At 36.2% G+C, this 17,968-nt stretch overlaps 2 protein-coding genes across 2 annotated transcripts; one reads left to right on the top strand and one right to left on the bottom strand.

Moving 5' to 3' along the window:
* Nucleotides 1-202: 202 nt before the first annotated feature.
* Nucleotides 203-1,411, bottom strand: LOC136973528 (craniofacial development protein 2-like). Its single transcript, XM_067268255.1, has one exon. It carries the CDS (start codon nt 1,409-1,411, stop codon nt 203-205), a length of 1,209 nt encoding a protein of 402 aa, XP_067124356.1.
* Nucleotides 1,412-16,177: 14,766 nt separating this feature from the next.
* LOC136973527 (uncharacterized) lies at nt 16,178-17,596 on the top strand. Its single transcript, XM_067268254.1, has one exon. It carries the CDS (start codon nt 16,178-16,180, stop codon nt 17,594-17,596), a length of 1,419 nt encoding a protein of 472 aa, XP_067124355.1.
* The last annotated feature ends 372 nt before the right edge of the window (nt 17,597-17,968 follow it).

Raw genomic sequence — 17,968 nt, 5'->3', positions numbered from 1 at the left:
GCTACAATACCGTCTTCTCCAGACGCTTTATGCTTTTTTAATTTCTGGATTGTTTTTTGTATCTCTTCTAAGTCAGGTGGTGGAGAGCTAACATTTTGGGTTTTTGGTCGTTGGAAACTTAGCCTTTCTTGGGGCTCCTCACAATTCAGAAGTTTTTGAAAATAATTCGCCAACAGTTTGCAGTTCTCGGAGTTGCTTAGCGCTAGTTCCCCATTCTCCTTTTTAAAACACAGACTGGAGATTGGTATTTGTAATTCTTTTTAAAAGTTTTATAAAAGTCTGTTGTGTTATTCTTTTGAAAGGATTCTTCAATGAGTTCTAATTGTTTCCTGTTGTACATCCTTTTGGCATTCCTTAGTATTTTAGCTGTGGACTTCCTAGTTTCTTTGACGGTATTATAGTTTTCCTGGGTTTTATTTGAGTACCATTTTCTCCAGGTATGGATTCTATTATCTAAAGCTTCATCACACTCTGCGTTCCACCATCTGTGTTTACGGGATCTTTTTAGAGGAGCAAGTTTCTCAGTGGCACTTGTGATGTTTGACAGTGAAAATTGGGAACAAATATTAACAATGTCCTTGGTCATTTGCCTGAATCTGGAAGACTCTTCCTGAAGTTTTGTTCTATCAATTGTTTTGATTTTTTGAGTTTTTCTCGGTATTTTCCTTCGGGGAATCAATTTGGTTTTTATTTTTGTCAAATAGTGATTTGTTTCAAAGTTAATGCCTTTTTTGACCTTGACATTCAAAATTTCTTTTTGGTTCTGTTTGAATATTGCCACATGATCTATTTGAAATTCTCCAAGTTCCGGATTCGGGGATCTCCATGTTTTCTGTTTCCGTGGAAGTTTTTTGAAATTTGTTGACATTAGTTTGAGGTTGAAAGCCTTACAGAGCTCAATTAATCTTAGGCCATTTTGGTTTGTTCTCTTGTGTGCAGGATACTTGCCTACAATATTCCAAACTGATTTTTCTTTCCCTATCTGCGCATTGAAGTCACCCATAAGAATTTTGACATTTTCACGAGGGATTTTGCTTATTTCATCCTCCAATTGTTCCCAGAACTGCTCCACTTTAGTGGGATTTTTCCTGTTATCTTCATTGATTGGTGCATGACAGTTGATCAACGTGTATGACTTGTTTGCACATTTAATAGTTAAAAGTGATAGTCTGCCCGATGGGGATTGAAATTTCGTAATCGAGTTCACTATTGTTCTATGTACGCAGAATGCTGTACCAAGATGAGGTGTGTTCCTCATTATTCTTTTACCGGGTTTCCCTTTGAAATACCTGTAATTATCTGAATCGGTTGTGTTGATATCTATGAATCTAGTCTCTTGTATTGCTAAAATTAGGATGTTTTCCTTTCTCAACATTTGGTTTAGTTGCTTTAATTTACCCACTTTAAGCATCGAGTTAACATTTAGTGTTCCAAAGAAGTATGTCACCTTGGGTTTGATTTTAGGGTTTTTAATATGCTCCAATTTGTTTTTGCATGGTGTTTTGGGCTCTCCAGAATCCTCAGGCCCAGTTGCGTTGCCTATGACAACGGTGGATTTTCCTTTATACTACGTTCGCACACAATCCTCGACTGACTACGATCTCGATTTACCTACAATCTGGATTGTGACTGTCGCTATTCAAACGTCGTGCCGTTCGCACAGGTAATTCGCTTGAGAATAACCCGGCTATTGTAAGCGATGATAAAACTGGCATAACTACTCGGTAAGTCACAAACACCAACACACAAAATGGAAGTTTTGATTAGAAATAAATACTTTATCTTGCCATATATCTAATAATAGACAGATGTCATTGTCTCTCTAAACATCTTTTTTATTTCTTTGCCGATAGCCCGACACATGTTCTGTAGCCATGTTGTATTTTCTCACGCGCGTGGGATTGTGGGATCTCTCTTATGACTGGATCTAGTTTCAAGAACTCTCTCCAGTCAATCGCGATTGAACGTCGTTTCAGTCGAGATTGAAACAGTTGAGGGTGTTCGCACCAAGGCATAGTCGCTGACCTTGGTCACAATCTAGATTGAAATGATCGGTGCGAACGGGGTATTAGGGTTACCACCTGGAGTAGTTTTATTTTTGAATTTTTCCATCATGCATAATTGTTTAGAATTTAAGTTTGGGGAAACAGAAGCAGATGTTTTGTTTCAATGTTACAACTAAGATTGTAAGTCCTAGAGGATTGTAATCAGCTGCTCCTAACATGGAGAACCGACGCTGACCAGAGTACCGCTCGATACGAGAACCGTCGTGTCTGGATTTAAATTCATCTTGGAAGAGTACTCTTCCGCCATCACTGCCGTTGGGACTACCGTTGAAACGTTTTATACATAGTATTATATAAATGAAGTAATTTTGATCTAGAGCTGTTAGACAATAATTTTAAAAATTTCGTGGGAATATTATCATGGCCTGAAGTTGTGTGGCTTTTGGTTTTTTGAATTGCATCATTTAATTCTTCGATTGTAAAGTCAGCATCTAGATAGTCGTCGTAAGCTTTAGCATTATTTATTGTTAGAGGTTTTAAATAAATACTTCAATAACGCTGAAAGAAATTTTTCCAGGTATCGAAGTCAATAATCGAAGGGATTTCGTTTATACAAGGTTTAGGTCGGTATTTCCTTACAGTGGACCAAAAAAATTTATTGTCCTTATTACATTGAATTAGATTTAGTTCGAGCTTTCTAAAATAATTAAGACAAAAAAGAAAAACTAAGTTATTATACATTCGTTTAGCATCCTTATATTTGTTAAAGTTAGTTTCATTTGAATATTTTCTGAACGTTTTTAGTTTTGCTAGTTTTTCCTTTTTCATATTATAGAAGTCGTAATTGAACCATCCCTGTCTAGGTTCTTTGTGAGGTTTCTTTCTGTCGCTATCCACAATTATATAATTATTCATTTATTGACAGAATATAATTATGAGGTTGATTTTTATCATATGTTTCGGGTATTAATGGATTATTAGCTTGCGCAAATCTTTTCCCTGCTAAACTTACTCCCCCCTCATTCCACTTTCAATAAATAAATACATATCAAGATCATTAAATAATTCTAATTCAATTTTTGTCATTTTTAAACCACAATTCCATGTTAAATCAGGTGTTGTTATAAAATATACAGGATCTAAATTATAATATGTTAAACTTAATTTTCTAAAATTTTGGAATATAAGTTTATCTGCTAATAATATGGTATCAACATATTGATATAATTTTAAATAGTCCCTGAAAGTTTCACAGCGAAATTTTTTCCAAACTAATTGTGCATGATTATAATCATCATCTGTAATATTTTCTCCTGATAATTAGTTATAAAAACAATTTTTGGGGGGTAGCTGTATTTCATCTAATATTTCTTTGTTTTTAAAATAGGAATATGGAAAAATTCCTTTTCTTTTTAATAATTCTCTATATTTGTAATGACGAAAAAAATGATTAAAAATTGGAAAATTATAATTCGCATTTTTTAAATTATCAGTTAAAACAGAGAGTTATCAGAATTTTAAAATTTTTCTCTGTCGATAAATTTAAAATAATCTAATGAAAATGTCGTAAATTTTTCTAAATTTATTGGAATAATACTAATTTTTGAAAATAATTTAGAAAATATATTTTTAAAAATTAAATGCGAATCATAACCTGAAAAATTGTGCAATATAATTGGGATAAACGGTTTTAGTCTATAATTTAAATTGCATTTATTATGAGCCCACCCTCGAAAACAGCCTGTTTGATGATCGTGGTCCATTACACGGATATCATCATCATCAAATTTTTCATTACAAATATGACATAAATGTCTTGAATTATTAGTAACAGTATTTAAATTAATTTCAACATTATGACTTATTTTACTTAACAAATTATTCAATTGGTTTTGAATATCAATTAAAAAATTATTAACAGCATTATCACCACAATAAAAATTAGCATATATTATTTTATCCTCGTTTTCAATAATTATAATTGAATAACATATAAGTTCATGAATTTCAACGATTTTAGTAAAACTTTCTTTAGGATTTATTTCATTAGAAGAAACCTTTTCCAAAATTGATTCAAAATCTGCAAATATGCAGATTGGGTGAAATAATGATTTTTCATGAGAATGAAATTTGGTGATTGCTTCTTTTCCTTTCGGGGTGGATACTTTTTGATATTTATGATTAGAACAAAATTTGAGATGGTCATTTAAAGTACATTCTCTTTCAAAACCATTTAAACATCTTTTGCAAAATTTTCTTGGCAAAAATTTCTCAGACATTAGTCTATTAAAATTTCTAATTAAAAAATAATGAGATTTATATAATAACAAATTTATTTCTTTTTCAAATTGAAATTTGGTTATATAAATTGGATAAATTAGTTTGTTTTCGTATCCATATACATTAATATTTAAACAATTATTTTTTTCAAATATCGGAATATTTTTAACATTTACAGGAAATTTTAAACTATTTATATTTAGATATTTTAAATATTTCCTATACAATTATAGAGAATTTTTGTTGGTATTAACTGTTGGATACAGATTAGCAATTATACAATATAAAAACATTGATTGTCTGAACATTTTATATTTAACACACAACGTTTATTAACTATATGTTTTGGAAAAATAATATTACCACATCCTCCAATTTCATTTTTGTATATTCCTATATGAACATCTATAAATATAATTTCTTTCAGTATCCACCCTGATCCATATTTTATAAACTCATCAATATAGTTTAAAATTGTATCAAATGCATTCATTGATTTTTCATTAATCATATACGAGGATAAAATATGCTCAACACGACTAGAAAAATAAAAATCTTGATATTCTATAATATCATCATCTTTAAATTTTATAAATTTAGTTTTTAAATTTATTAAAAATTTTTTTCTACAAACGAAATTATCATTAGCTAAAATATTATAAATACTAGATGTTATTTTTCCAAAAAAGACAGATGGATCACAATTTTCTAAAATAAGAGCACGATAAGTTTTAGCATAACCTCTAAAAGCTTTTTTCTTAATATAAAAGACATATTTTAAACATTTACACAATTGTCTAAATGTTCGTTCATTGCATCAAAAGCTTTTTTATAAAATTTAAAGTCCTTAATATTAATATTATATTTGATTAGGTGGATAGTTCCCTTTTGTTTTTGTTAAAGAAACATATGTGTTAGAATGGAATTCTACCACCTCCATGAATTGATTTTCACATATTTTGATGTTAAACTTGCTAATTTTTGAAGATTTACCTTTATCTAGAGTTAGGTCTAACCCGAACTTTTGGTCTAAGGCAAGCTTTTGCTTTTTCAACTCCTGATCTTCTATGTTTTTAGGTTTTGGTCCTCTTTTTTTACCAACAGTCTGATTCACATTAAAATCATAATCACATTCTAAAATTAATATTATATTTATTGAATTATTTTAAGTAAAAATAGTTAAAAAATAAAATAAAATACTTACCTCCTGAAGACATTTTTCTTGGATGTATAAGAGATTCTTGCAAAAGAAGTTCTCAGCGATGTATTGAGCTAGTATCTCGGCACTGTATTGAGGATGTCTCTTATATGCAGTATTTATACTATTGCTGGATGCAAAAATAACACATAACAGGATGTCTGTTAATAATTTTAGAATAACATGATGTCTATTAATAGTCTTCAACTGCACTTTGAAAAACAGGATACTTAAAAATGAATCGAAAACAGTGGTGTGTATTAATATTTCAAGAATATACTTCAATAACAGGATATTTAAAAATGAATTAAAAACACACAGTACCTATTAATATTTTAAAAATGTACTTCAAACAACAGGATATATAAAAATGAATACCACACCTCTGTTGAATTTAAGTATAAAAAGAGCTGTAATTTTTGTCAGAATCAACGAGTTTTAACAATCATTCACAAACTTCAGCATTCAAGGTTGGTTGGTTGGTTGGTTGGTTAGTTCTAGTTTTTTGGCACAAGAGTCATACAGGCTATACTGCGCCAGGACAAATGGTAAAATTAAACAAAGCTAAATATATATATCACAAAACGTCAATACAACACAAAAACACAAACAAGTGCAAACAAACAGTACAACACAAATATAAATATATACTAAATAAATAAATAAATTAGTTAAATCTCTTTATTAATATTTATAACTTTCAAAAAGTTCAGTATCTTATCAACATTTGGCCTCTGGCCCAAAATCTCTCTCAAATTTGCATTTCCGAAATGCTGTCTGCGACTCTGGTCAAAAGCAACACAGTTGCAAAGTATGTGTTTGACACTTAAAATACAAATGCAATACTAGCATACCGGCTGGTCATCACCCTTTAAAAGGTATTGATGATTGAACATACTCGGCTTACTCCTCAGACAAGTAAGAATGACTTCAGATCTCCTATCATACTGTTTGTTGTGTGTCCAATTTTCTATTATAGGTTTGATCTCGTAAAGTTTATTGTGGACTTGTGCGTTCCACACATTTTGCCATCTCTCTGCTAGTCGTTTTTTAACAACCAGCTTCAAGTCACCTCCTTCAATAAACATTCTATGCTGAGAAGGACTTGCTGACTTTGCAGCTGCGTCAGCTTCTTCATTCCCTCTTATACCTACATGGCCTGGGACCCAACAAAATTTTACAAGAATATTACTCGCAATAAGATGGAAGAACAGTTTGCGAATTTTAATCACTATAGAGTGAAAACTAGGTTCGTACGAGATCAAAGCCTGGAGTGCACTAAATGAGTCAGTGTAGATAACACAGCGACGATGACCTTTCTTCATTACATATTTTAAGGCTAGGTAAACAGCCTGCAACTCTGCAGTAAAAATGGAAGAATTCGATGCAATTTGTTCTGCCACGATCTTTTCCTGGCAGACAAAGGCTGAACCAATGTAGTCAACCGATTTCGATCCATCAGTATAAATAGGAATTAAATTCCTGTCGTGGTGTTGAATTACTGCAAAGTGCTGCCTATAGATGTAGTCCGGGGTGGATTCCTTAGGAAACTGCTTCAAGCTAATGTCAACAGTTATCACAGAAAATGACCAAGGTGATATATTATCGACCTCGGCCTGTGAAATGTTGCTTGTGTCCAGGTCAATCGTGCTGCTTACACTCTCCATTCTAATGTCAAATGTAGGGACACAACTTGGGCGAGCTGTAAATAATCTTTTCAGCTGAGTATCTGATACTCTACAATAAAGTGAAGGTTTAGCCAGAGATTTCTGTTTAATGTAATAGAACAAAGACAACTGCTCTCTCCTGAGAGATAGTGGAGGCTCATAAGCATCCACGTACAAACTTTGAACAGGAGAAGTTCGAAATGCACCAGTGCACAAATGCAATGCTTGGTGGTGGATTGGATCCAGCATCCGAAGAGTAGATTCTCGCGCAGAGCCATAAACAACACATCCATAATCCAGCTTAGAGCGAACGAGGGCTCTATATATCCTGAGCATCGAACATTTGTCTGCTCCCCAGGATGAGCAGCATAATACCTTTAAAAGGTTCAAAGATTTTAAACATCTACTCTTCAACTTGCGCAAGTGTGGTAAGAACGTCAATTTATGGTCAAACATGACACCCAAAAATTTTGCTTCATTGACCATTGGGATTTTAACCCCATTTAGGTGAATTTCAGGGTCCAGGTGCAAACCACGCCTTCAACAAAAGTGGATGCACAAGGTCTTCTCTGCATTAAAAGTAAAACCATTGATCTTGGACCAATTGTCTATGCGATTTAGGGAGGTTTGCAGTTGTCTTTCAATAAAACTCATGTTAGTAGACTGACAGGAGATCTGAAAGTCATCCACATACAGAGAGTGTTTCACACTGGAAGGAAGACACTTAGCTATGCTATTAATTTTGATTAGGAACAGAGTCACACTCAGAATAGAACCTTGAGGAACACCCTCTTCTTGTGTGAAAGGCCTAGACAAAGTGTTGCCCATCCTAACTTGGAATCTTCGATTCTGCAAGAAGTTTTTTATAAAAATTGGCAGATTACCCCGCAATCCAAATTCATGCAGATCACGGACTATTCCGTATCGCCAGCAGCGATCATAGGCCTTCTCTATATCGAAAAACACAGACACTAAGTGCTGTCGTCTAACAAACGCTTCGCGAATAGATGTTTCAAAGTTTACTAGGTTGTCTGTGGTACTTCTGTTCCTACGAAATCCACTCTGATGTGGTGAAAAGTAGTTCTTTTCCTCTAGGAGGAACATCAGGCGTCTGTTTACAATTCTCTCGAAAAGTTTGCAGAGACAACTAGTCAGAGAAATTGGTCTATAATTAGAGGGATTCTTGCAGTCTTTACCTGGCTTGGGTATGGGAATTATGATAGATAGCCTCCAAGAGTCAGGAAAAGTATGTTCTGTCCATATTCTGTTGAACAGATTCAGAAGGTTACTAAGGGAATTGTCTGACAGATTTTTAATCATGCTGTAATGGATTTTATCCGGCCCTACAGCAGTATTCCCCGAGCGAGAGATTGCTGTACATAGTTCTATTCTGCTGAATGGCACATTATATTCCTCATTAGATGGAGAGTGGAAGTTTAGATATTGTTTTTCACTTTGGACTTTATAAGCCTGGAAATTTGTTGTATACATAATATTGCTGGATGAAGACGAAAATGTTTCACCCAACAAATCAGCAATACCTTTTATGTCACTGATTATTGTGCCATTATTTTCCAGCATGGACAGAGAGTGAGAAGCATATTTCCCGTTAATTTTATGGATTTTATCCCAGACTGCTTTTGAGCTGGTGGAAGATGTTATGCTGGATACATACTTCCTCCAAGAATCCCTTTGGCTTTGCTTCCTGATTCTTCTGGCATTTGCCTTTGCTTTTTTAAAAGCAACCAAATTCTCAGCAGTGGAGTATCTTCTGAAAATCCCCCATGCTTTCTTTTGCTTTTTAAATGCTGCCTCGCAATTCTGATCCCACCATGGTTTCAGATATTTTGGATATCTGGTTGACGTTTTCTCCCATTGTTTTTTCGGCTGCCTGAATAATACTGGAAGTGACAACTTCTACCTGCATCATTGATGTCAGCAGTATTAACCATTTCCTCAGTGATGTTAGCCAAAGAGGAAAATGCAGGCCAATCTGCCGTTTCAAGTTTCCAGCGTGGTGGACGAGCTGTTTCACAGCTTTCTCTGCCTCGATATTTTAAAAATATTGGAAGTGGTCGCTGGAAAGTGGATTAGATCCAACCTCCCATGTAAACGCTAAAAACAGATTCGGGGTTGCTAATGATAGATCAATGGCAGTGAATGTTCTTGTTGGGGCGTGGAAGTATGTCACTTCTCCAGTATTAAATAAATATAGTTGGTGATTACCTATGAACCTTTCAATGGCTCTGCCTCGACGATTGATATCGTGACTGCCCCAGATTGGATTGTGGCCATTGAAATCACCCAGTAAAAGAAATGGAGTTGGCAGCTGTTCAACCAAGTCATCCAATTCGTCTTCATTCGTTGGTTGGTTGGTTAAAGTTTATTGGCACAAGGGCCACATAAGCCAAGCTGCGCCACAACATACGGTATATATATGTACATAAATAACAATAAAAATGAACAAAACAAAAAACAAAAAACCAATAACAAAAATATACAACAGTTAAACTGTGTATAACAACAACATGTATATGGATATAAATAAATAAATAATTAAATTTCTTTATAAATATTTGTAACTTTTAGAAAGTTCAATAATTTATCAACATTTGGCCTCTGGCCCAAAATCTCTTTAAAACTTGCATTTCCAAAATGCTGCCTACGAATCCGTTCAGAGGCGATGCAATTGCTCAGTATGTGCTTAACACTTACATTACAGTTGCAATACTGACATACAGGCTGGTCATCACCCTTCAAAAGGTATTGATGAGTCAGTCGAGTATGTCCAATTCTCAAACGAGTAAGAATGACCTCAGATCTCCTGTCATAAGGTTTCTTCTGTGTCCAATTTTCTATCACAGGTTTGATCTCGTGTAGTTTATTGTGGACTTGTGCGTTCCACACATTTTGCCATCTCTCCTCTAGTCGTTTTTTAACAACTAGCTTCAAGTCACCTCCTTCAATATGCATTGTATGCTGAGAAGGACTTGCTGACTTTGCAGCTGCGTCAGCTTCTTCATTCCCTCTTATACCTACATGGCCTGGGACCCAACAAAATTTTATAGAGAAATTCCTCGCAAAAAGATGGCAAATCAGCTTACGAATTTTAATCACTATGGAGTGAAAACTAGGTTCATACGAGATCAAAGCCTGAAGTGCACTAACTGAGTCAGTGTAAATCACGCAGCAACGATGACCTTTCCTATTTATATACTTTAGGGCTAAATAAATAGCCTGCAACTCCGCAGTAAAAATGGAAGACTTCGGTGCTATTTGCTCTGCCACGATTTCATCCTGGCAAACAAAGGCTAAGCCAACATAGTCATCCGATTTAGATCCATCTGTGTATATAGGAATTAAATTCCTGTCACGATGTTGAATTTCTGCGAAGTGCTGTCTATAAACGTAGTCTGGGGTGGTTTCTTTTAGAAACTGCTTTAAGCTTAAATCAACGTTTATCACAGGAATTGACCAAGGTGATATATTATCGACCTCGACCTGCGAAATGTTGCTTGTGTCCAGGTCAATCGTGCTGCTTACATTCTCCATTCTTATGTCAAATGTAGGGACACTACTTGGGCGAGCTGCAAATAATCTCCTCAGCTGACTATCTGAACAATCAGCTAAAAGTTTATTTTGAGATCTCTGTTTAATGTAATAAAAAAGAGACAACTGTTCTCTCCTAAGAGATAGTGGAGGCTCATGAGCATCCACATACAAACTTTGTACAGGAGAAGTTCGAAATGCACCAGTGCACAAACGCAATGCTTGATGGTGGATTGGATCCAGCATCCGAAGAGTAGATTCACGTGTAGAGCCATACACAACGCACCCATAGTCCAGCTTAGAGCGAACAAGGGCCCTATAAATCCTGAGCATAGAACATTTGTCTGCTCCCCAGGATGAGCAGCACAATACCTTTAACAGGTTTAAAGCTTTTAAACATCTACTCTTCAAATTGCGCAAGTGTGGTAAGAACGTCAATTTATGGTCAAACACGACACCCAAAAATTTTGCTTCGTTGACCATTGGGATTTTAACCCCATTTAGGTGAATTTCAGGGTCCAGGTGCAAACCACGCCTTCGGCAAAAGTGGATGCACGAGGTCTTCTCTACGTTAAAACTGAAACCATTGGTCTTGGACCAATTGTCTATTCGATTTAAGGAGGTTTGCAGTTGTCTCTCAATAAAACCCATGTTACTAGACTGACAGGAAATCTGAAAGTCATCCACATACAGAGAGTGTTTCACACTGGGAGGAAGACAGTTAGTTATACTGTTAATTTTTATTAGGAACAGAGTTACACTCAAAATAGAACCTTGAGGGACACCCTCTTCTTGTGTGAAAGGCCTAGACAAAGTGTTGCCCATCCTGACTTGGAATCTTCGATTCTGTAGGAAGTTTTTTATAAAAATTGGCAAATTACCCCGCAATCCGAATTTGTGCAGATCACGGAGTATCCCGTATCGCCAACAGCGATCGTAGGCCTTCTCTATATCGAAAAACACAGACACTAAGTGCTGTCGTCTAATAAACGCTTCGCGTATAGATGTTTCAAGGTTTACTAAATTGTCTGTGGTACTTCTGTTCCTACGAAATCCACTCTGATGTGGTGAAAAGTAGTTCTTTTCCTCTAGGAGGAACATCAAACGTCTGTTGACCATTCTCTCGAAAAGTTTGCAGAGACAACTAGTCAGAGAAATTGGTCTATAATTAGAGGGATTCTTGCAGTCTTTACCTGGCTTGGGAATGGGAATAATAATTGATAGCCTCCAAGAGTCAGGGAAAATACATTCTGTCCATATTCTGTTAAACAGATTCAGAAGGTTACTAAGGGAATTGCCTGACAGATTTTTAATCATGCTGTAATGGATTTTATCCGGCCCTACAGCAGTATTCCCCGAGCGAGAGATTGCAGTACATAGTTCTATTCTGCTGAATGGCACATTATATTCCTCATCAGATGGGGAGTGGAAGTTTAGATATTGTTTTTCAGTTTGGACTTTATAAGCCTGGAAATCCCTTGTATACATAATATTGCTGGATGAAGACGAAAATGTTTCACCCAACAAATCAGCAATACCTTTTATGTCACTGATTATTGTGCCATTACTTTCCAGCATGGACAGAGAGTGAGAAGCATATTTTCCATTAATTTTATGGATTTTATCCCAGACTGCTTTTGAGCTGGTGGAAGATGTTATGCTAGAAACATACTTCCTCCAAGAGTCCCTTTGGCTTTGCCTTCTTATTTTTCTGGCATTAGCCTTTGCTTTCTTAAAAGCAACCAAATTGTTAGCAGTGGGGTATCTTCTGAAAATCCCCCATGCTTTCTTTTGCTTTTTAAATGCTGCCTCGCAATTTTGATCCCACCATGGTTTCGGATGTTTTGGATATCTGGTTGACGTTTTCCCCATTGTTTTTTCGGCTGCCTGAATAATACTGGAAGTGACAACTTCGACTGCATCATTGATATCGGCAGTATTGACCATTTCCTCAGTGATATTAGCCAAAGAAGAAAATGCAGGCCAATCTGCCGTTTCAAATTTCCAGCGTGGTGGACGGGCTGTTTCACAGCTTCCTCTGCCTCTATATTTTAAAAATATTGGAAAGTGGTCACTGGAAAGTGGATTAGATCCAACCTCCCATGTAAACGCTGAAAACAGATTTGGACTAGCTAATGTCAAATCAATGGCAGTAAATGTTCTTGTTGGGGCGTGGAAGTATGTCACTTCTCCAGTATTAAATAAATACAGTTGGTGATTGCCAATAAATCTCTCAATGGCCCTGCCTCGACGGTTAATGTCGGGACTGCCCCACATTGGATTGTGGCCATTGAAATCACCAAGTAGAATAAACGGAGTCGGCAGTTGTTCAACCAAGTCATCCAATTCATTTTCATTGACTCTGACATCTGGTGGCAAGTATATGGAACAAACTGTGACAGTTACTCCAATTGAAATTCTGACTGCCACAGCTTGCAGTTCTGTTCTTATTTGTACTGGTAAGGAAGGGATGCGGTTTGAAACCAGTACAGCCACACCTCCACTAGCGCGGGTGTGGCTATCATCATCCTTACGGTAAAGATCAAATCCTTTTAAAGAAATTCTTTCTCCAGGTTTTAGATGTGTTTCCTGGAGTGCCACGCAGAGAGATGAGGTAGAGTATGTCAGGTGTTTAACGTCAGAGAAGTTGTTGCGGAAACCACGACAGTTCCATTGGATTATTTTATAATCCATTATGTGTTTGAGGTAGCATTCTTTGCGAGGGTATCCCTCTTTAATTTAACAGGGGGTCTCTCTTTTGGAGGTGACTTTGGTTTCGTAACCTCCGTATTAGGCTCTTCGTCAGATATGTCAGAAAACTCACTCACAGATTGAGCTTCTGATTTTTTTGAAACTTTAGAGAGGGCTGCTTTCAGTCTTTGTTTGTTAAGTGGGTTCTTACTGGCTTTTTTAGAACCCACATTTCTGGTTGTTACCCCTGATTTACTTACAGAAGTTTTAGTCTTTGTGATCTCCTTTTCTTCTGATTGTGTTCGTCTTCATTGACTCTGACATCTGGTGGCAAGTATATGGAACAAACTGTGACAGTAATGCCAATTGAAATTCTGACTGCCACAGCTTGCAGCTCTGTTGTAATTTGTACCGGAAAAGACGGGATGCAGTTTGAAACCAGTATAGCCACACCTCCACTGGCACGGTTGTGGCTGTCTCATCTTTACGGTAAACATTGAATCCTTTAAAAGAAATTCTTTCTTTAGGTTTTAGATGTGTTTCCTGGAGTGCCACGCAGAGAGATGTGGTAGATTATGTCAAGTGTTTAACGTCAGAGAAGTTGTTGCGGAAACCACGACAGTTCCATTGGATTATTTTGTAATCCATTATGTGTTTCTTGAGGCAACATTTTTTGTGAAGGTATCCCTCTTTAACTTCACAGATGATTTTCCTTTTGAAGGTGACGTTGGTTGTGTCACCTCCACATTATTCTCTTCATCAGAGATATCAGAGAACTCACTTATAGATTGAGCCTCTGATTTTTTAGATTTAGAGAGAGCTACTTTTACTCTGTTTGTTTAGTGGGTTCTTATTTGCCTTTTAAGAACCCAGGTTTCTTGTTGTTACCCCTGTTTTAGATAGTGGTGTTTTAGGTTTTACATTCTCCTTCTCTGATGTATCTTATGATGTGATCAGTAGACATTTCGCATGGCGAGTGAGAGATTCACTTGGTGAGACAATAAATACTAAAAATAAAGTATTTCTAACATAATCTAACTTTTGACAGCCCACGACCCTCACTCGAACAATTTCATCTCATTGCCATTCTACTTGGCCTACAGTATTAAAATAAGTTTTCAATTCATCACTGATTGCTTTTGGTATTGCTGTTGATGGATTTAAATTATGACTGCTTTCCAAGTGTGTAAGCTGCTGTTGTTATTGTTCTCAAAAAGTTGTCACCGGTAGCAGCTATAAGGTAAGATTTTATTTTTCTTTCCTGTAACATGTTGTGAAGAACAATTTCTGTAGCCTTATCTGGGGATAATAAAATCACTATAGGAAAGACTAGCCAAACAGAAGAGAGGATGTCAAATGCATTTTTGACAACTCTCGTTGCTTTTGATAATCTAACAATAGTTTCAATTTGAATTAAAGTAAACAGTTTTCATAATTTTATTATTATATAAATGTTTTAAATAATTAATATTAAATAGCTCTTTTAGCTATAATTGAAGATAAATTTCTCATCTGTCAACTGTTTCATTGGGTAAGGCCTCATTACTCGTGAAGACATACCAATTCCTTCACTGTAACAAATACATATGGAATTGACTGCCCTCGAATTTGAACAGGATTATCTGATGAAAAGTTTAACTATTGATCATTGATGGCTATCCTCAGATTTTATGAATTCCAAATCAAAGAATCACTGTCTGCATCCACATATATAAAAGAAAGATCTGCATACACTATTGCCATCATAACCATACTACATAATCCTTATTTGAAAAAAAAACAGAATAACTGAGTACATCCTCAAATAATCATCTATTAACAAAAATACTACCTTTGTAGTTATAATAAGCAAATTCAGTTTGCTTAGGACCATGGTCGGCAAACTGCAACTTGCGAGCAGCATGCGGCTTTACCCCAAATATTTAATGACTTATATTTAAATCATCTTACCTTATAAACAATTGAGTCAAATAAACAATTACAGAAATATTAAAATAAACCACTTCATTAATCACGAAAAAAAAAGAAATTAGAAAAATATTAAAGCAAAAACTAAACATGTGCACATACTGCTATAAACAACAAGATCTGCACTGGAGGCGGGCTCGCACCTGGCACCTTGAACGCAGCCGCCAGGTATGGGATTTCGATGCTGGAGCACCTTCCATTTTCAGGGCTAGTTGCTTCGGTAAGTGAGTTTTTACATACTCCTTAACAGATTCCGACTTCCATGGCCACTGTCCTGCTGTCTATAGGGAAATCACTCAAACCAAATACATATTAGAAAGTAAATTACCAGAGGTTGTCCCCAGGGCTCACGTAGTGGCCCTGGGTTGTGGAACCTGGTGTTTGACAGTTTACTTAAGATTTTCGACAACTACGAAGATATCAAGGCACAGGCATTCGCGGACGATCTGCTGCTGTTAATAGCAAACAAGAATTGTGACAAAATCTCTGAAGAAGCAAACAAAGCACTAAAAGTCATTAATAAATGGAGCAAGGAACACGGGCTTCCAGTTAACTACGAAAAGTGTGAAGCACTGATGTGTACTAGACAAAACAAAAGAAAACAGCTCCAAAAAACAATCAAACTAAGAATGAATGGAGAAAGAATAAGACAGGTTAAAATACTAAAATACTTGGGTATATACTTTGACCCTAAACTCAATTGGAACCAACATATAAAAGAAATATATAATAAGACAAATGAAAGAATAAATCTAATTAACTGGATAGCAGGGAAATATTGGGGCCTAAACACCAGAAACGTAAAACTTATCTATAAAATGGCAATTGAGCCAGCCATATTATATGCCGCAACGGTATGGCAAGAAGCTATTAAGAGAAACCAAGTAAAAAAACAACTACTAGCACTTCAAAGAAAGGCAGCACTAAAAATCACGAAGGCTTATAGAACATCGCCCACGAACGCTCTACTGGTTATGGCAGGCATGCTACCCATCAATATCATGGCGCAAGTGGAAGCATGGAAGTGGCTTCTCACAAACACAGAATTATGGAAAATGGACCCACACGAGATAGACAGAAAGATCAAGATCAACATTATCCCAGAAAACTATAAAGAAATCCCAGTAATAGTTAAGAAAAATGAAATAGACAAAACAGACAACAGCATAAATCTTGAGATCCATCCAGCCAATAAAGGTAACCATCAAACAAGCATGGAATACGAGCCCGAAGACAATAAACACTACCATTGGCTAGCGTATACGGATGGTTCTAAACAAGAGACAGGAGTGGGTGCTGGTGTATATATCGTTAAAAACAAAGAGAACAGAACCTACTACCAAGCGAGCTTAAAACTTGATAAAGAATGCAGTAATAATCAGGCTGAGCTATGGGCCCTGCTTAGGGCAATTAAGCATATAAATAATAACCTAGATACATATAAAGGGAACATTAAATTCTTAATTGACAGCAAAACAGCAATTCAAACGCTAAGCAAAAATAAAGGAACAACACTCCTTGGAAACGAGACTATTAGAGAAGCAATAAACCTGGAACAAAACAGAAAGATTCAATACAGCTGGATACCGGCGCACAAGGGATTTGCCGGAAACGAAATAGCAGACGCACTGGCAAAAAAAGCAACCAAGATAAACAGCAAAATAACGTATAAAAGAATCCCGAAAACGAAACTAAAAAAATCTCTGACAGATTGGGCCATAAATAAATGGCAAGTGGAGTGGAATGATGCAACGACGGGAAGGATGTGTAATAAATTCATTCCGAATATCTTAAATCGAATCAAAGCTAAGCACTACAAACCGAATTCAATTACCAGCCAGTGCCTTACAGGCCATGGAAAATTTGAAGCCTACTTCTGCAGATTTCACATCCAACCTAACAATAAATGTAGCTGCGACAATAACAGTGTGGGTGATGCAGAACACTTCATGTTTCACTGCAGCCTGTTCGACCATCACCGCTTTCCTTTCTATAGGGAGTGCATCCAGCAGGGCCTACAGTGGCCACCAAATCCTAAGCTTATATTCGAAAATAATCACATCTGGAAGAAATTCGAAAATTTTGTGACGAACACCAGGGCCCTCGTTCCTGATAACATGACAACACAGGATGCCTCACAGTACGAGGACAATCAAGAGAGTGACGACACCGACACAGGCACAGAGACCGAAGAAGAAATCAACGAAGGAGACATCAGTGGAGAAGAAGATTGGTGACTGTTCCTTCATTGCACCTCCTACAACACTGAAGAAGAGACAGTGATGAACGAAATCAACTGTTTGACTCTACAATGTACATAATGTAAATACTGTATATATGTTCTTTCACGCTGTTTATGAGGCCTCGAGCTGAGTGCCATTTGTATTTGTATTTTATTGTTTTAAAATAAATGCGATGCAAGCGCTCTGGGGCCCATGACTTCTTTCACCCTATCCTATCTTCCTATTTTTCACACTTCTTACCACTTGCTTTCTCTTCTTTCCTACTTCCATAGGGCTAAGTTTGTAGCTTAAAACAAACAGCCCTCTACTCTCTTTACTTATTGATGTCTATAGGAAAAGAGGGCGACGAGTCGCGATCCTGTTTGG

The sequence above is a fragment of the Centruroides vittatus genome, unplaced genomic scaffold (genome assembly GCF_030686945.1).
Source record: "Centruroides vittatus isolate TY-2023 unplaced genomic scaffold, ASM3068694v2 contig_319, whole genome shotgun sequence".
NCBI lineage: Eukaryota > Metazoa > Arthropoda > Arachnida > Scorpiones > Buthidae > Centruroides > Centruroides vittatus.
Note: the sequence above shows the minus strand (reverse complement) of the source record. Positions and strands in the feature narration are given on the sequence as shown.

Bases quoted from the DNA above. Each gene is read 5' to 3' on its own strand.
- LOC136973527 (XM_067268254.1), top strand. From the start codon at position 16,178: ATGGCAATTGAGCCAGCCATATTATATGCCGCAACGGTATGGCAAGAA.
- LOC136973528 (XM_067268255.1), bottom strand. From the start codon at position 1,411: ATGCTTAAAGTGGGTAAATTAAAGCAACTAAACCAAATGTTGAGAAAG.